Source organism: Dipteris shenzhenensis, chromosome 30 (genome assembly GCF_047967505.1).
Source record: "Dipteris shenzhenensis isolate YYH24624 ecotype China chromosome 30, Dip_SZ_1.0, whole genome shotgun sequence".
Taxonomy (NCBI): Eukaryota; Viridiplantae; Streptophyta; class Polypodiopsida; order Gleicheniales; family Dipteridaceae; genus Dipteris; species Dipteris shenzhenensis.
Window position 1 is genome coordinate 37722276 of NC_141625.1, and position 20248 is coordinate 37742523.

Sequence of the window (20248 nt, forward strand, 5' to 3'; positions counted from 1 at the left end):
GTCCATCTGAGCTATAGGGACACCCATTGACGATGAACTTGCACATGTGCACGTAGGTGCGAGCATTTGGGAGTGAGGGACACCATCACCTGACACCATTACCATTACCATCACCATCACCATCACCATCATCACCATCATCATCATTATCATCAGCATCATCATCACCCTTGGAGACATTCTTTCTAGACATTTCTCCTTCTTGGAAGACTTTTGTTTCAATCGCTCGAACTTCCTCGCAATTTTTTGCCGTAATTCGAGTTTCCGGCCAGCAATTCGCCTTGTTTGCAAGCACCTGCGTCGGTTTTGCAGCAGAATTTGCGTTCTTGAATCTTCCCCATTTCGTTGGCAAAGATTTCTGCAGCAGAATTGCATCCTTGGTGCTTATCCCTTAGTTTGAGACGTGATTTCCTCGCAAGATTGCATCATTGTCCGTTTGAACGCGTTGATTTTGATTGATCTTGCTCGGATTGCCTTTCATTTCGATCACTTCGGCCTGGTTGCCGACATACGAATGCGCTTTCGACGACGCTCGACGACTGCTACTACTTTCTTTTTGTGGATATGGTCCTTTCTAGGTACAAACGGTTATTCGCATCAGTTTGTGCGGCACCCTGAGGAATTTGTATAGATACCAAGCTGTTTCTACTCTCCATGAAGCTTTAAGATGCAGCCAGCAAAGAAAAGGCTACGTGTAGGCAGCACCAACCGGCTGTCGTCGCTCTGTGAACGCCCTCCTTTGTCTACCCGAGTAGAGTACGTAGAACTGGAAAGCGATGTCAAGACCAAGCGTGCACTGAAATGCTCCATTGTATTTAATGATCCAGCTACAGCAGACGTGCTGCTGTTCCTACATCCGCATTTTGTTTCTTCCACAGTTGTGCAAGATGTAGGCGATCAGGAGGTGGAGTCGGGATCAACCAGCACCGAAGTGTATCTGCATGCCCGTGTTCTCGAGCCTTGCAGGTATTTTGCCACAGTCTTATCTGAGCGTTGGCAAGAGACCCGGCAACTTTCTGAGGGACCGAATCATGAAAAGCGTATTCACATTAACATGACAGTCCCTGCGTCCCGAGGAGTGGAACCTTACCTTTTGGTGTTGCAGCTGTTTTATTCCAAAGACTTTCGTGGGGTTATCGTGGATGTGCCCACTGCTTTGTCGTGCTTACCAGTAGCAGCGGAATTGTTGTACGACGAATGCATAACAGCTTGTGTCCAGTATATTGAAGCTGTACCATGGACACAAGAAGAGGAAAGCCGTATTCTGGAGCTGGTTTCTTCCCTCCAGCTGAGGGAATCGACGCAGTTGCTTGCAAGGGTTCTTCCTGTCAATAATTCTGCAGTAGAGGACATGCTAAGTGGACTGGTATATGCAGCAACCCACAGTCATCCAAATCCTGCCACTGTAAAGGCCTTCGTTGCCAGGCTACTCAACGATCATGCTTCTCGTGCTACAGTCAAGCTTGTATTAGATAAAGCATTTGCCAATAGTCTGAAGATCGTTCAGGATTCTGTTGAAGATTATTCTAGCCCAAATGTCCGTGGGCGGCATGATGAAATAGAGGCTCTTCAACGCTTGAATCTACACACTGCTTCTGTGAATGGTAAGCATCTACTCTGGCTGGTGGAGCGAATGATTGAACTAAGAGTTGCAGAGAATGCAGTAAAAGAGTGGAGCGAACAAGGTGTTTTTACCGCTAACCTTCAGAGGGCTTTCAATGATGATGCCTGGCGCAGTATTGCACCAAGTTTGCCAGCTCTAGTCCTCAGATGTACTTGTCGTCTTGCAAATGCAGTGGCTACTGGCACAATCATAGCTCCTTGTAAGGTATCGTGCATAAACATTCAAAAGATTCACTCTTGAGTTGGTCTTGTAGCTACTTCTTGAATGGTTTTGACTTAGAATGGAAATTGGAATTTTTTTATCAACAATTGGGTTTGAAGAAACAATACAACTCTTGCCAGTGCTTTCAAGAAAACTTGGAGATTCTGAAGAAGGTGCCTGAGCTTAACGTTGTAAACGTCACGTCATAGCCAGATCTTGATGTTTAGCTTTCTTCACTTGCACAACGAATGGTTTAACCTTTTTATGAAAGACACCTGGGAAGACCGATAACGTAAGGTTTGAAAGGGAACTTGTCCTGTCATTGTTCAAGAATCGTCTCAAGAAATATTGCCAGATTGAAGAAAATGCCCAATCTCGTACTGCAAGGGCAATCATCTTTTCACCAAATCGTGGCCACCCACAAATGTAGAAATCTTCAAATCAATAATGCAAATCAGGGCCAGCCCTATGACATCTCGCCTAGGCACACATACTCACACACCCACACACATGGGCTGCTATATATGCAAAGGTCTTCACTGTGTGTCTCTGTCAAAGGCTGGAAGTAAGGGGCAGACTCAGGCAGTGAAAGCTATCAATCAATGAAAGCTAGCACTTGAATGAGAAGGCTGCCGAAGATTTTCTTCTTCCAAGGTACAATGTTCTGTCAGACAAATAATTCAATAGAAAACCTTAGAAAAGATGGCTGGTAGGGCAAGATCGCTGCTTAAGGTAGGAAGAACAGCACAATTCAATCGGAGAGTCCTGTATAACACTATGTTAGCTGATCAAAACTCTGTCATTTGCACCGTCGATACTGCTGGTCCCTTCTTCTAGGTTAGTCAGTGCTCATGACAGGCAATAGCGAATATGGATGGAGGGCAAGATCTCTGCTTAAGGTACGAAGAGCAGCTGCTGCTTTAATTCGACGGCAGCCTGTATAACACTCAGTTGATAAAAACTGTCATTTGTACTGTCAATACGGCTGGCCCAATCTTCTAGGCTAGTCAGTTTCGTGACAGGCAATAGTAGTTAGATGGAAGATTGCTGCTTAAGGTAGGAAGAACAGCTGCAATTCCACTTGGACAGTTCTGTATAACACACTTTTTGTGGATGAAAAAACTGTCATTTGCTTGTCGAAATTGCTTGTCCCATCTTCTAGGTTAGTCAGTGATCGTGACAGGCAATAGTACTCAATGGAGGGAATATGGATAGCCATGGCGTGCAGATTTGGATTGTTGAAAGGCAAACATTTCATGTATATCAACTGGCAAGTGCCTTCCATGCTTCCTTAACTTTTGCAAGGAAACTTTGCTTATGCAAGGGAGCTATCAGTAAATCTTAGACGAGAAGGACTATTTTTTAAAATGCAAGAGACAAAAATGAGTGCTGAAGGAAAAGGTGGAAAGGGAATAACAGAACCGAATATGTTTTTGAAGAGAGACTTTTGGAAAGCGTTACTATCATGTTGGGACTCGGGGTTCTGAAATTGGTGCCTCCAAACCTGTACATCTGAAGTGGCTCTCAAGGTCTCTTTGGTATTGGTTTGATCCTAACCTCTTCAAGTTCTGGAATGCATCATTCAGACTTGGCATGGACAGGAAGCAGAAGCATGTGTGCGTGTGTGGATGAGGATATGCATGAGCTGCACTTTCCCTTTCTACTTTTGGGAGGATTGCTGGAGCGTCAATGGATTGCAGCTCCCTATCCATCAACAGGAGGAACTACTAGATTCTAGAGGTTGCACAATGCAGACAACACGACTTTCTGTGTGGAGGGCATGGCAGAGAGCCTAGAGGGGGTCATGAGGAGCCTACAGATATTGTTTAGTCCCTGAGGCTAGGATCAACTGGACCAAATTGGTTGGCTTCCTCACAGAGATTGAGTAGGTTCACGAGATCCTGGATAGTTGGCAAGGGTAGATAGCAAGATACTTAGGTTGCTAGGTGGGCATGGACATCTTAGCAGAGCAACAGATGCCCTTGGGCTAGAAATTGCAGGTGTAAGCTTTTGTATCAGAGCTCGTCCAAACTCTCCGGAGTAGGAAGGGTCCTCATGGCCAACCAGGTCCTTCTAGCCACATCACGGTTGTTAAGCGAAATCACCACCGGGTGTCCGTGTGACGATGGAAGTCACGTAGGAGGCCAAGACTGAAACTGAAAACCAGAAACCCAAAACCAGCAAGTTAATCCAGTAAAAAGGAATTAAGAACCTAAGGTCTAACCTAACCAAAGAGAAACAACAAATAACAAATAATGGAAATAACTCTCCCAACTCTCTTGCTCTCACCCTCATCCCTACACCACGCCCTACGCGTGAGGTTATGGGCCTCTAGACGCCTCACAGTACAAAAGCTTTTGCACAAGCGCTACTAACTTGTGGTAGCTTGATTGCGGGATCTTACACTCGAGGATGGCTAGGTATCATGACCACACTCAAGCAACCCTAGACGAGAAGAAAGGTATGCCACTCCAACCGCATCTACCTCTAGACTACGAAATGAGGAACCTCATCCAAACACTACAAGCACGTGCAAATCCCAAAGCCTCTCACACAAAAGAAAGAGCACAATGCTAGTGTGTTCCTGGAAAGCAATGAGAAGACGACCCATCTATGTACACACTCATGCAAGCGGACACAAGTGGTCTCCAAACTAGGGCTGGTGGAATGAGGACTTATCCCACCATGCTCTCAATATATAGATAAAAGAGGCTAACGCCTATGCCATGTGGCATATATTGAGAGGCTGAATGGATTGCAACCAATAGGATGTGGAGGTGGATCTAATCCTCCTACCCTATAGTGCAAAATGTGCACATATGGCTAGCTGGAATCTAACATGGATGGCCGATGTGTCAACCCTGGAAATGGGTTAAGATGCCCCCACCTCTAAAGGTACATTCCATCCTGGGAATGTGAATGTAAAAAGTACATCAATGCAAATGCAAAATACAAGGGATGCAAAAATATGGCTCAAGGGGGAAATGCTGGCCAATAAGGATATGTTGATGATGTACATAATCCATGTTGATAATGACTGAGATGAGGGAGGCTCCCCCGCCTCTAAAGTACACACTACTCCATTTGGGTCCCAAATGAAAATAGGAAACGAATGGCTTCTCAACTGAAGGTGCGGAACTCGAAGAGGTCGTTGAAGGTGGTGTCGATGAAGCATAAGACAAACGTCTGGGGTACATGCCTATATCCCACATGTAGATTCTAAGAACTGATGCCCTAGCAACGGGTGATGATGAGCATAAATCAAAGAATACCAGGCCTAGAAGTGGGGAAAATGGAGCTGACACATCTAGATCTGACAGTGAAGTGTCCATGGAATCAAGAAGAGGCTCTCCCTCACATGATGCAACAGAGAGAGGGAGTCGTCTCTAAGACATTGGACATCGAAGGGGTGCTTGATGAAAAAGGCAGGGTGTCGATCGATGAAGGAAGAGACGGCCCCTGAAATGATGTGATGATGAGAAGTCTCTACGGCATATGAAAGTGAAGTGGTGCTGGATGATGAAGGTAGGGTGTCGATGATCGGTGAAGAATCACATAGGCTCGAAGGGGTGCTCGATGGTGATGATAAATCCTGAGGTGCCTTGCTAGGTGTAACAAGTGGAGGATCATATTGTATAGCATCCCACTAAAGCTCGGGATGATAGAAGCCGAGATGATCCTGTAGTAGTGGTAAGCAGCGTGGCAAGCCCTGGATCGCCATCACAAGTAATGACTGTCGAAAAATGCAATTATGATGTGCAGTCCAAGGTCCCTGAAGTGTATCACCAATCTCATCCCATGCATACTCAAGAAATGATATAGAGTCCCACAAATCCCTATAGCTACAAAGAAACATCGACATGTAGCTCATGATGCCACTATCCCATGGTGGAGGTGGAATGCGAATGCATACTCGATCATGGGAGGTGGAAGACAAAGAATATCATGTGCGAGGTGGTCTGTCTCCATGCATAAAGATAAATGTGAGCAATGCAATCACCCTCGAGTATTCGCTCATGATGTTGTAGGGTGGAGCAAAGAAAAGAAAAGAAAAGTAAAGGGGAGGGGGATAAGAAATAAAAAGAGGGGAGAAAGAAAAAATAGCGTAAGTGGGGAGGGAAAAAGGGAGGTAAGGGGAAAAAAGAAGAGGGTTAAAAAGTGAGGGGGGAGGGCTATATTTAAAGTTTATGGAATGGAATTAAAAAGTAAAAAGTGAGAGAGGTGTAAGGTGGAAGGGGGGTGGTGGGGATTATGAGGTGGACTGGGACAGGATAAGGCATGAGATGAGGTGGGGGTATGGTTTATGTGGAGGGTATGGATAGTTATAGGTGGGGTGGTAATTGGATGAAAGGGCTAGGTGAGGTTGAGTATATGAGTGGAGCGGGTGTGATGTGGATAGATGAGGGGGAGCGGGTGTGATGTGGATAGATGAGGGGGTTACATGGGGGTTGGAGGATAAGGGGTGTGACGTGGAGGCATTGATGAGGTATGTGAGGTCTTAGGACATGTGAGATGTTGCAGCCAATCTCACTGCCGGCTTGACGTTTGCCTTCTTCCACCTCTCTACCTGGTCCAAAGCTATCACTGCTCCTCCCCTCGTCTTGGACAAGCGGCCCGTGATGCTCTGCGCTTCTTTCTTGGTCTCACAGCGCCAATCAATTGTCTGCAAATGCGCTGAGTTTTGAGCTACAGCTGGTGCCTCTGTGCTCTCATTGTGGCAGGGGAAAGGGTTTCCTGAAGAAATGGAGGTGCCGGAAAGGCTGTAATTGCTTCATGTGACACTCTGAGCCATCAGCACGGCAAGAATCAAAGTCTACAAATCAAGCGATCAAGCTACCCTCTGTTCCATTGTCTGCGGGCTTCCCTCTAACCTCCCTTGCATGTGCTCTTCACACGGGTTTCTCCTTGCTTCGTGGCCACACAGCTCTATGCAGTTTGTCTGGGTTTCTCTGTCCTTCATGTATAGTATTCACGATTGCTTACAATTACGCACTTTGTTGTGCTATTGTTCTCTATTCTTAATGAACGGACGAGTTTCTGTGAGTGGCGAACCATTCAAGCTTTTCTTTGAAGGGATGTGTGCAACGCTAGATGAGGGGCCACATTCTAACGTAGAAGCTGTGATTGTAGGGCATTTGAAACTGCATCCTCTTTTTGTTTGGAATTTCAAAGAGATTCGTTGCAAACTACCTCGCTTTAAGAAACGGCCTGTCTTTACAAGCATCTTCTTGGCGTGGCTCGGCTGCCCCTGCTCCTTCGCTTGCTGCCCTCCTCCCATGAATTGATGAGTTTTTCTATTCTCATGTTTAGATAACTCCAACCTTGCTGAAGCTGTTCCTGCAACACCAATATTCACAACTCCCTACTCCAACTCCTTTCCTTAGCTTTTCTTGACCGCCATGATTTGCCTCATGCACTGCGCTCATTCTATTTTGCAACATTAAGTCTATGTGGATTGCTATCTGTCAATTCTGCTTCGAGCATCTTTTCTCACTACGTTACACTTCTTAGCATAGTAAAGCTTTTGCAAATTTATTGCTGCCTTTTACCGTATCATAGTGTTACAAATGTAAATGTAGCAGTCTCTTAAATAATGCACGCAGCTTCAAAATTCAACATTACTGGCTGTATTAAAACGTGGTTGAAACTTGCCTTTGTAATGCTGCCAAAACTCACTATTCCTTGGAGATGCATCTGTTCTTGTTTTCTCCTTGTATATTACTACATGCTTGTTGCAAGCTGGCACTATTGTTGCCACTACATACTTCTGGACTGGTTATCTCTTCTCCTCACAGCTTCTTTCAGATTTGTTCTTCTCTTGGTATCCTCATTGTGAGCTAGTTCCGTTGCTGCTGTTGGACTGTTACCTTCTTGCAGGTTGAACTTTCCTCTGCACGGCCTCTTTGTGACTTGTCTTGGTCTTCTTCAGGACCTCCTTGTAGACTAGTCTCTCTTCTCCTTTCAGCTTCCTTGCAGATTGATTCTTCTCTTAGCTGCCTCCTTGCGAACTTGTCCCAGCAACCAAACCAAAATGTTAAGCGAAATCACCGCCGGGTGTCCGGGTGACGATGGAAGTCACGTAGGAGGCCAAGACTGAAACTGAAAACCAGAAACCCAAAACCAGCAAGTTAATCTAGTAAAAAGGGATTTATCCTAGGTCTAACCTAACCAAAGAGAAACAACAAATAACAAATAATGGAAATAACTCTCCCAATTCTCTTGCTCTCACCCTCATCCCTACACCACGCCCTAGGCGTGAGGTTATGGGCCTCTAGACGCCTCACAGTACCAAATCTTTTGCGCAAGCGCTACTAACTTGTGGTAGCTTGATTGCGGGATCTTACACTCGAGGATGGCTAGGTATCATGACCACACTCAAGCAACCCTAGACAAGAAGAAAGGTATGCCACTCCAATTGCATCTACCTCTAGACTACAAAAGGAGGAACCTCATCCAAACACTACAAGCACGTGCAAATCCCAAAGCCTCTTACACGAAAGAAAGAGCACAATGCTAGTGTGTTCCTAGAAAGCAATGAGAAGACGACCCATCTATGTACACAAAAATGCAAGCGGACACAAGTGGACTCCAAACTAGGGCTAGTGGAACGAGGATCCGACCATGCTCTCAATATGTAGATAAAAGAGGCTAACACCTATGCCATGTGGCATATAATGAGAGGCTGAATGGATTGCAAGCAATAGGATGTGGAGGTGATCTAATCCTCCTACCCTATGGTCCAAACCATATGATACATGCACTCCTAAATGTAATATAAATATAGTGCAAAATGTGCACATATGCCTAGCTGGAATTTGACATGGATGGCCAATGTGTTAAGCTTGGAAATGGGTTAAAAATGGTACATAGCCTCGTGTTGGTGTTTTTTTAGGGGATACATGGGGCTGCTTAGGTGCTTAGTGTATAATTTCTTGTGGGCGGGATTAGATGGCACAAAGAACATTAGAGCTAGGGTCGCTTGGCAGATGGTGATTGTGCCCCAGGCATGGAGAGGACCTGGCATCATTGACCCGAAGATGTAGAACAAATGGGCAAGTTGGTCTCACTCCAAGTGCGATGCCTCACTCTAGGCCCGGATCCCTAGAAGATCTTACTCCATTGAGTGCTTCTCAAGAACGCACCCCGCACTTGTGGTTAGTGGCAGCAGTCCCCTAGGTGGATCTTTTTAGAGGCTCCCCTCATAGGAAGGGCACACCCCTGATGAGGAGTTGCCACCATTTGGGACGTCTCCTAAGAAAACAAAGGAATAATTCTTAAACAGGAATTGATTTTGGCCAAAGAAAGTTAAAGTGGTTAACCAAGAATAAGTATTATTGTTTTACTTTTGCGTTGCATTAGTAAAAGAGAACTGTGGGGACGCCCACAAGGAACTAGAAATAGTCCAAGAAGTAGAATGCATGCATTAGACTAACCTTTAACGGGTTAAAGTGTTGGATTTTGGATGTGTAGGTCCAACAAGGGTGCAAAAAGGGCTCAAAAGCCAAGGGAAAGCGCCAAAAAGCGGGATCTAAGAGACAAAAAGCACCAAGAGGAGGTGGCGCCCACATATGAAGGGCCCCACAGGGCTAAAAGCCAGCGAAATAGCCCAAAAGCCAAGATTTTGGCCCAAAAAGCATGCGAATTAGCTTTTACAAGCTCTAGAAAGCTAAAAGTGTAAAAGCCCAGCTTTTTGGGAAAGAAAGTCTAAAATTAGGCAAAATAAAGCTAGCCCCAGCTTCTTAGAAAGCTTTGCTTTCGGGTTGGGGCCAAGAAGAGCCCCTAAGCTCTAGAATCATTAAGAGTTGTACTCAGCCCAAGCTCTTGTGAGAGCCAGCTGTACAAAAGTCTATTTGTATTGCAATAAAGACCTTCGGGGGGGGCCAGCCCTTTTTCTGGGCCCATTGCAGTGTGATACTTCTACCCCTATTCCTAGCACTCTTTCTTGAAGGCGATTGTGTCCTCATAGCTTCGTCCTGTAATCCAAGCAATCCCAACGCCAAGTTCTTCCCTAGATGATTGGGATTTGTCCCGAAGTATTCCTGCTGTGATTGCGATTCAATTGCTAGCTTCGAGGAGCTGCCCTTGTGCTGCGATTTCATGCTAGGTGACCTTGTTTGCTGCGACTTGTGCTTTTGGCTGTGCGCTATGCTCGGTGGTGCTCAAGAAATATTCCCAGATATTGGAGATATCATAGTCAAAGAGTGTGTTGGTGTGTAGTTCAGAGGTGATTTCGGGTGTTTTCCTCATCTGCTCCAGCATTTTGAAACCCTAAATCACCTTGGAGTTGCATTTCCAGCCACTTTTGAGGTGTTTCTGGCCTTTCAGCACATCAAAATCAATCGATTCTCTGCGCGACGACTTGCTGCAGCACCCTGGTGCACTTGGAATAACCGTCTGAGCATTTTGAAGCTGTTTTGAGGCCTTTAGCATACATATAATAGACATTTTTCGTTGTGGAGGCCTGCTACATCACTTTGGACTGCTCAAGGGAGCCGCCTTCCACGTGGACAGCCTACTCTTTGCACTTTGGAGCACCTTGCTGAGCTGTTTTGAGGATTTTGGACAATTGCAGATCTGCTACAGCACTTGGAGTGCCCACAAGTGCTCTTCCCTTGGCTCATATCTGCATTTCAGGGCATCTACTTGCTGCTCTTTGATTCAGGTTGACTCAGTTCTACATTGCAAGGCGTATTCTTGCTGCTTTTCCATTAGGGTTCATTTTGGAACCTCCAAGGTCATCCACCAGCAGCTGGACATGTTTATTCACGCCTTTGTCAAGCTGCTGATTAATTTCAGAGCCCTAGACAAGCTCCTTTATTGGCTCATTATCTATTTTAGCTTGCTGCCTTTGCTACCTCAGTTTGACGCTATGGAGCCTCGCCCTCGTGGTGAAGACTCATTAGCACCACTTTTAGCTAGGGATGAGCAGCATGACAAAGCACTAGTGCTTATTGGTGTGAGGTTGGTCGACAACTTGCTTCATCAACTTGACCTCACTACTTCAGCTAAGGAGAACCTGGACAAGCTCAATAAGATTTATGCTACATCTACTGAACTTGAGCAAGAAGCTTCAATTGCTATGTTGCATGATCTATTCCTTGTTGGGATAAGTATGATCAAGGGCTTGCTCTATGGTGCATGTGTGCATCTAGGGGAGTCACATGTGTGTTTGTGTGTGTTGTAAAGGCACATCAAGTGCTATGATGTATCTAGTGTGTGACCTAAGTGATGATGTAAGCCAAAGGCCCCCACATGGGAGGTTCCTCTGATTTAGGCCAGTCCCACTGATGTAGGGACTGATTCCCACTGATTTAGGGGCTGATTGCCACTTATGTAGGAAAGGTATTACCTTCTTCCCCTTTCTATAAGAGAGAGTCCTCTCTCTCCCAATCCATAATAGAGAACTACATCTTTGTTTCATTGTGCTCTCACACCTCTTTCAAGATGCATCTATTCTATCCTACGGGATTCTACACTTGGTATTAGAGCTTTAGGTTCTAGATCTAGCCTAGCCTAGCATTAGATGCTTTCTCTAGCATAAACTACTAGTTTTCTCAAAGCTTCTTCATCTTCTCCATTTTCCTCCTTCTTCCCCAAGTCTGTGAGAGCTTAGTTCTCCCATTATATGCGACCATCGCTCAAACCCTTTGAGCTGTAGACTCCTCACGTACGGGCGACCTTCCAGCTGCAAGCAATTAGGGAAATTTCCTCTGTACGCGCAACGCCAACACGAAGACTGCTCGTCGATAAATCGCGCAATAACGCCTCTGTGCTTACCTATGTGCAAATCCCTCTGAGCCCGAGCTGCACGACACTACAGGCAAGCTGCTGTTGAAATCTGAGCTCGTTTGGTCAAGAATTGGAGGAGAAAACGCGGAAAAAACAGTCGACTTTCTCAAGCATCTGCATGGCGACTTGGCGCAACATTGTGCCTCTTCTTGCTGGTAGCTCTGGTCTAGTATACTAGTGTTCTTTCTGCATAAAAATCCCCTTGAATAGAGCTATGAGCTATGAGAATTGCACCCTCCAATCTACTCTGATCTCTGTTGACAGAATTCTGCATATTTTGGTCAAAAGGTGTTGAGTAATCACCATAAGTTTGGGGCTTTCATTATTTACTGCAGACTTTCATTGCTTTGATTGTACTTGAGTAGTAGAACTCAGTCATGGAGCTCGTAAGTGTCCTTATACTTTGCATTTAGAATGATGACTGTGATTCTCTCTTGATGAGTACCTGAATTGTAAAGATGACTAAGCCCAAGCAAGTAGAGAAGTTGGATGGAACTAGTTTCCATACTTGGCAAACAAAAGTTGAGTTTATGCTTATGAAAAAGAAGATATGGAGTGTTGTGAATGGAAAGAAGTCTACAAAAGAAAAAGCTAATTGGTTGATCAAAGACAAGAAGGCTCTTGCTATCATTGCTATGGGATTAAGTGAATCATACATTCACCACATTGATGGCTTTGAAACTTCACATGAAGCTTGGGATCATCATCTCACAGTATTTGGTGCACAAGGAAAATGCTTCAAATATATCTTGCTTATTAAGTTCCTTTACCTACAATTGGAAAAGGGAATGTGTTATTTCATGAAGAACAACAAAGAGAATCAACATTTCTTATGAAGAAGGACTACTTCAACAACAAAGCAAATATGGCTGAAGGAAGAACTCCATCAGCAAATGAAGAATCAAACTTTGAAAATAAAGACTATGCTTTTTAAGCACTTTGTCTTTTGAATTTTTGTTTATCATCACTTGGTCAAATTTTGAGGTTCTCTGTCTGGAGTAGTACTCCAAAAAGAATATCATATGTAAATCACCTCTGGTCACCATATGATGTATACCATGTGATATGTGTTTTGACTATCCCATTTCTGTGAACCTCACACCCTTGGGAACCCTTGCTAGCATGAGATCCTAGCCATAGATTTATCCTTGACTACCATGAGATGGCATGAGAAACTATGAGACTAGATGTATCTTTGACACTGCAAGAGGCAACCCCTTGAGGGGGGGTATGTTGGGATAAGTATGATCAAGGGCTTGCTCTATGGTGCTTGTGTGCATCTAGGGGGGTCACATGTGTGTTTGTGTGTGTTGTAAAGGCACATCAAGTGCTATGACGTGTCTAGTGTGTGACCTAAGTGATGATGTAAGCCAAAGGCCCCCACATGGGAGGTTCCTTTGATTTAGGCCAGTCCCACTGATGTAGGGACTGATTCCCACTGATGTAGGGGCTGATTGCCACTCATGTAGGGAAGGTATTACCTTCTCCCCCTTTCTATAAGAGAGAGTCCTCTCTCTCACAATCCATAATAGAGACTACATCTTTGTTTCATTGTGCTCTCATACCTCTTTCAAGATGCATCTATTCTATCCTACGGGATTCTACATTCCTCTCTGAGGAGGTAGATGATGCTTAGTTCTATGTGTTTGTGTTTAGTCAAATAAAGGTTCTCAGCCTTGAGTTGTCCCTCTAAATTGAATGTATTTGGAGTCAATAAGAGGTACTCTACCTTGGGTTTTGTCCCCCAAAAATGAATGTATTGTCTTTTACTTTGGTTGATGGTATTGACCACCCAGTTCAAAGTAAGAGGGGATGACGAGTGATTGTTTGCCCTTGCCGGTCGCAAGTCGACTGAGAAGTCACTATCACACAGGAGGTGTTGGATAGTTGGACTCGCTCTTTGTAGTATTGTAGTGGAGGGGGGATCGGTCCACCTTGCGTGTTGGGTCTCACACTTTTTGCTTTGAAGGGGGGTGTTGGAGATATCATAGTCAAAGAGTGTGTTGGTGTGTAGTACTAGGTGATCTAACTAGTCTATGTATGTGAGTCTTGTGTGAGTTCCACGTGTCATCATTGTCTTGACATACTTGATGAATGAATGAAAGCCTTTCATTATGTCTTCATTTGTGCATCATTTCTTCACACCCTAATCTTCTCTCTCTCTCTCTCTCTCTCTCTGAATCCTAGAAGGTGGTTTCTCTTTCCACCCTCCCATCTTCGGGAGGAGCTTTCATGTACTTGTGATATTGTATTGCCCAGGTCCCATAGGCCGGTTTTGGTCTTCAGAGGACGATAATATATTCTTCTTCTTCTTCTTCTTCTCTCTCTCTCTCTCTCTCTCTCCACCATGTTTCTAACACCAGAGTACCCAGAAACTATAGCGATTTGATTGGGAAGGTGATCCTTTGCTTCCTTTTACTGTCCAGCCAGTCCAAAGCATCCATAGGACACAACCACCTATTCTCCATGTTGTACCTAGCCCGAGTCTTGGCATTAAAGAATCCACCAAAGCCATTGTTGTCCTTTGTGGTGTCTAGTTTTTTCAGGACTTTGCCCATTACTGTATTTCTTCCCCCTATTGAAAACCTTTGTCTCCTAACAAGGTAGAAGCCTGGTAGATTTCTTGCTGGCTCATGAGCTCGAAATTCTATGCGAGCTCATGGGCGGCGGTGTACCCTTGGGGTCAGAAATTGCGCGGATACGACTGGACATCTATTCGCAGACCATGAATGAATTTCATGGTTTTGTCCCACTCCTCCATCTGTAGCTGGATGGTCACCTGTGTGGACTGGTTGGCATAGCGGTTTGGCCAATTCGGAGGGCCCCTAGGAAAGCTCAAGCATTAGCACCTCACCAATTAAGATGCCATTCAATTGATTACTTTAAAGCCTTATTTCAGCCCCTAATAATTTCTTTAGGCAACAAGCTTGTTAAAAATTTTAGCCTATTACAGTTCAAATCCCAATGAACAAAATCCAACACCTACCAGCCGATTGAACAAAGAGACCAAATAAGTCCTCTTGATACGTAACGCCCGTGACAATACCGAAACCCACATCGCCAACCTCGTGTGCCCACAAAGGGGGCCACCTTAGTGTAGAATCTAGATATATAGCTTATCCAGGATCGATGCAAGTATCTCTCAAGCACAAGTTAGGAGTTTTGCCTGAAGGCCTTCATGATCCTTGGCTTTGCCATTTTAAAGCTTCTTATTTACTTCCTTTGGTTGGGATGTATTGAAAAGGGTGGAACGAGGCGTTTGGCTAGGGATGTTTAGGAACATTGTATAAACCATTGGCCTAGGTCTTTCAAAGAGCAAGTTCCTAGGTGGGGCAAAGTGGCTTCTTTTCTAAGAGTTTCATCTAGAAGTGCTTGGAATACTAGTTTACAGCATAGTTACTATCAAACGTTTGAAGGTTCCAAACATTTGGAGTTTCCAAACGTTTGATAAGTTTGAAAAATTTAGGCGGAGTTTCAAAACGTGGGTTTTTTTATATGTCATAATCTCAATAAAAAATATGCTATATTGCATATTTTGACATACTATAGTCTATCATTACAAGTAATAGCACACAACTTACAAGCAAGCTTCAAATTTCATGAAAATTTAGACTTTTAAACCCAAAACTAGTTACTAGTTAGTAGTTACAACTTACATGTTACCAGTGACCACAGTCCACTACTGAATCAATCACAATTCTCATTTTTTACTTTCAAATAGTTGAAACTTGAACCATAAATTGAAACAAAATTACAAAACATTTTTTCTCAAAAAACAGCTTACAAATGACGTGGATGGAAATGAGTGTAGGAGTGGGCTTTGGCATCAAGGGTTCGGTGTTTGTTCTTTAGGAATGTGGCTGGTGTATGTGGTCCAGTGAGTGGGCAAAGTTGTATTATGTGAGGTGAAGGCAGGGGATCCCATGAGGTAGTCAACTATGCTGGAAACAAGGGAATCGACCTTAAGAGGGCCAACGATTTAGACCATTGTAAATGGTAGAGTTCATGTATCCTGCCCATGTTCAAGGAAGAGTGCCCATATGAAGTGCTTGTATGCAGATACTTGGGATATCCCTACCTCATCTAGATCAACATTAGTTAGTAGAATAGAATCATCTTGGAAACTAATGAGCGGTCCCTAATGCATAGTCGTCCTCGTGTGATGTCATTGGCAAGGACTTCGTCATGGCTCTAAAAATCCATGATATTTGAATGTAGGGTTGCGCAGAGTGAGCGCAAGGTGAGGTCTCAGCCTCCTCACGTAGATCTTTAGTGAAATGTGAGGTTTTGGGAGCTAAATAGCACATTGGAATGAGAGGCTTTGTTGAGAAATGCGCCGGATCCGAATCCAAAGAAATGTGGCATGTACGTCACGCCTCTTGATTGAGATCATCCTAGTGAGAAATGATGGCATGTATAGTACTACCTCTCCCAACTCACGAACTCCATTGTCCTCATGATATGCTAAATCCCAGGTGTGGACTAAGGGCAAAGGGTGCTCCAGGCTATGATGGGTCTCTATGTGGAAAGCTATATCTCGTCAAGTATATGACTCCAAGAAATTTCCTGGACCTGACAACCATAGGGACTGTTATATTTGTTTTCTTAGACAAATGGATTCAAGGGTTTTTTGCCTTATATGCAAGGCACACCTACCAGATGCTTATTAAAGGTTACATGAGGGAGGCCTTCTCACTTCCTCATTCAGTACGATAGGCTTGTCCTCTAGCTCCTTTTCTCTTTCTTTATGTGGTGGAGGCTGTAGGCTATTTTCTACGATCCGAGGCAGCAGGCCTCAATGGATTGTGGCTCCCGATCCGTCAAGAGGAGGTGCTACTAGACTCTTGAGGTTGCAGACAACATGACTCTCTTTGTGGAGGGCACGACAAAGAGCCTAGAGGGGGTCTGAGGAGCCTATAGATATTGTTTAGTCCTCGGGGCTAGGATCAACTGGACCAAACCGGTTGGCTTCCTAACAACGATTGAGTAGGCTCACGAGATCCTAGATAGGGGGGGCACATTGGACTTACGTTGGATTCTGTAAGGGTAGATAGCAAGGTACTTAGGTTGCTAGGCGGGCATTGAAATCTTCGCGGAGCAGCTCAGTATAAGCTTCTGTACCTGAGCTCATCCAAACTCTCCCTAGTAGGAAGGGCCCTCGTGGCCAACTGGGTCCTTCTAGCCGCAGCATGGCACATAGCCTTGTGTTGGTGTTTTTATAGGGGATGCTAGGTGCATTCCCCCTACAGAAGGCGTAGGAAGGTCCGGAGGTGCTAATAAGCTTTATCTCCTTATGGAAGGCCCAGGGAAGCATTAACGTTACTCAGCCTGCAGTTGGGAAGTGCTGAATTACATTTCACCTGCTCAGTTCCTTAGGGTAGGTTGAGAGACAGTAAGCTGAAAAAGTGTATCAGATAAAAGGTAAAACATCTCTATAGAATAGAAATCAATTCACGAGGAGCTTCAAAATATGTCCACCACCTGCAGTAGACATTCTTGAGGTCTAGCAACACCAGAGCGCTATTTGCTGACCCATTGCAGTAGAACTCCTCCTAATGCGCCTCTCAATAGGCTTCAGTAGTTAGCTCAAGGATGAGCTCCGTCGTCTTCTTCCTCCTGGACTCATGTGCAGTTTCCTGTATGTACACTGTAGAGCCCGAGGTCGGAGGAATGCACAGACGCAGCAGGGAGTGGGTTTTACAAAAGGGAAGGGGCCAGGGGATTTAGTGTGTAGAGGGGCGCCTGTGCCACAATTGGGAGGTTAGTGCTGCAAGAAAGGATTTTAAGGACAGGAATCACACCTCAAGAGTGGGGGGTTACAAAGTTTTATGGGGACCTCAAGGAGTGGATGCCACTCTGGAAAAGGAGGATTCCCTATCTAAGGCCCCTCTGCATGAAAGGTGTAATGCCTCTTTGTCTGCATGGCATGAAGGATGCACCTGTGCAACGAAGGGGTATGTCTTTTCATGAGAGAGCGTGCCCTTTCACATGAGAGTGTGTCCCGTCATGATACATGTGACCTTTCAGTCCGAATGTGTCCTTTCACACAAGGGTTGTATGTACTCAGTATATCACCCACATTTATAAGCCTAATTATTCCTAGATCACCTCAATATCAAGTGTCATTGTGGGGATAAAGCCAAATCCTGCCGGAATTGAATTAGCAGCACTATAATTCTCTACTTCTAGGTGTTGCCTCCTTAATGATGGACCTCAATTTGCAAACATGATCTAGCATAGAGTAAGCTTTTGCTAAATCTTCACAAGCAGTTGTAGCTTGAATAAAGAGAATGTGGACTACTACTTGATTAGCCTTCTCCTTTAGTGCTAGCCTTTGTCAAGGGGGTGTCAATAGAAACTCAGTAGGAAGGCCTTTGAATAAATGGATGCTTAAATATGCCCCATGCGTGGGTGTGTTGATTTGTATGTGTGAGAGCATATGTTTATACTACGGTCTACACCCACTATTGGGCACTGATGACGTCAATAGGGATGTCATAGTAGCTAGTCCCTGCTATGCATGATGGAGTTTATGGTTTTCAATCTTATGAGTGACTATCATGAGATTGAAACTGCACTGTGTTGTGTTTTAAGAGGATGAGTTTGGGCACGTTTCTGGATTCATCTATAAGCTTTTGCTAAATCTTGCATGTGTTAGCTCTTAGCCTACAGCTGTCACATATTGGCTCATGCTCCTGTCTATGCATGATCCATATAGTTAGGCCTACCATGATAGTGAGAATATATTGGGGTCCTGGTATCTACAAGCCTCATGGAACAGAACAATTGTAGTGGAGTCCAAACTGATAAGAACTTGCTTTAGGATTGAGATGAGATCTCAACCATGAGTCAATAACTCAATCAGAGTCGTTTGTAGTCCTTTGCTCCACTGTTTTAAAGATTCTTAATTGCATCTTTGATCACCCCAAGCAAGAAGATGAAATGGGAAGAGGGCTTGTACGCCATTTATAGCTTGGAGCTAATGATATCCTAACACACGAATGTGAGGGATTCCATTGCAGGAAGGGGAAAGGACTCCTGGCTGTAGGCATAGCACACCAGCCTAGCAAGCTTTTGGAGCGTTCCCAGGGGGAGGGGCATTCTGGTAGGATGGGAGGTAAGGTTGTTTTTTACCCTATTTCTGCTGCTAAATGTAGAACATGGTCTTTCATTTTGTAATAAATGGTAATGTAAAAGATCTGCTAAAACAGAGTGCCATTGTGCTTCTATGAGGGTGCTTATTGTTGAATTTTTTAGAGCAATGCTTACTGTGCAATTCCAGGCCTGAATATGCAAGGGCAGTTTTTCTAAGGTTGAAATTCCCATCTATTATTGTTTATGTTGTTAAAACTATGGTTTACTGTGCTCTTGGGGTGGTTAATAAAAAGCCTGAGTTCACAAGGGTATGTTTTTAAGGCTTAAATATGTATTGTAGAATTCTGTTCTGGGTTTGCTGAGGACTAGTTATCAAACCTTTCACAGGTAAGAATGAAGCTAGTGAAAGACTGGCTGCCGGTGCTACTTGTATCACGGGATAATCTATCAACTGCTGCTTCTGGTGCAAAGCTGCTACATCAGGAACTGGAGGATGTCTTTCTACGGATCATTTCAACTCTGCCGTTTGGAGATGCTCAAGTATTATTGCCACAGTGTTTAAGTTTTGCCACTCGGAATGTAGAGGATTGTCACCATCTTGTGTCAGCTTTCAACACCTGGTTTCGTAGGGCAGGTGTCAGTGAACTAATTACACATACTCGTGGAGATGAAGGGTTATAACGTGGTTCTTGATGTTAAGTCAGTGCCTCTAAACTTGTAAATCTAACCCTGTTCATAGCATGCCAGCTTGAGGCAATGCAGTAATCATAAAATACTGTGTGTATTGGTATAATGAGGTGAGGTTGGCATGATATTGAGGCTTGCGTGGGGGATTTTGACAGACCAATTGTGTATCATCTAAGATACCCTTTGTAAACATCTCAATGGGCTCATTCGACTTGTTAGAGCAACAAGATGGGTGTTTGTTGTGTGTTTCAAGTTTTCTGTAAGCAATCTGGAGGGACTGAGTCTGAGTGAGATCTGTATGCTTAACTCTCGTTTTCTTGTATGTGCTGTTTTTTGTGAGAAGTCAAGTAGCAAGATGTTTAATAGAATTGTTTCAGCAAACTAGAAGGCATGTGTAGTACTCGCAAGGAATTTGAAACTGACCGTTTGTGAGTAGTGCTTGTCATCATTTATGATCTTGAAGCAAAGCTCATGCTCATCACATTCAATGTGTTTGGAAGGTTTGTACAACCCTATCAAAAGAAGCGTGAGGAAGAGGCAGAGGTACAACTTGTTGGAGAGGTACATCTAGAGGTATAGTAGAGTATGATGAAGGGGTGTCGAAAGCTTGATATCCGTTTTTTTACATTGAGTGCATGTGCACATCATACATGCATACCAATAGATACTTTGCAGCCCATAATCTCTTTTTGAAAAGATGATGAGGGGGTGTCGAAAGCTTGATATCATTTTTCTTACATGGATTGCATGTGCACATCATACATGCATACCAATACTTTGCAGCCTATAATATCTATTCGAAAAGATTGATTTGCATTGCCATAAATGGTTCAAATTAAAAGATGCATGCAG

The 20248-nt window shown here is 44.2% G+C and overlaps 1 protein-coding gene across 3 annotated transcripts; it reads left to right on the forward strand.

The window, feature by feature from the left end:
- The first annotated feature begins 217 nt into the window (after positions 1–217).
- Positions 218–19731, forward strand: LOC147882073 (BTB/POZ domain-containing protein At1g63850-like). 3 transcript variants are annotated; one of them, XM_087402128.1, is made up of 3 exons: positions 218–578; positions 828–1828; positions 19097–19731. In XM_087402128.1, the coding sequence occupies exons 1-3, from the start codon at positions 515–517 to the stop codon at positions 19388–19390; spliced, it is 1359 nt and encodes a 452-aa protein (XP_087258254.1). In that variant the 5' UTR covers positions 218–514; the 3' UTR covers positions 19391–19731. The 3 variants fall into 3 exon arrangements, with proteins under 3 accessions (XP_087258254.1, XP_087258253.1, XP_087258255.1); XM_087402127.1 differs by having other exon boundaries at positions 218–1828; XM_087402129.1 differs by having other exon boundaries at positions 218–1823; positions 19097–19290.
- Positions 19732–20248: the final 517 nt, after the last annotated feature.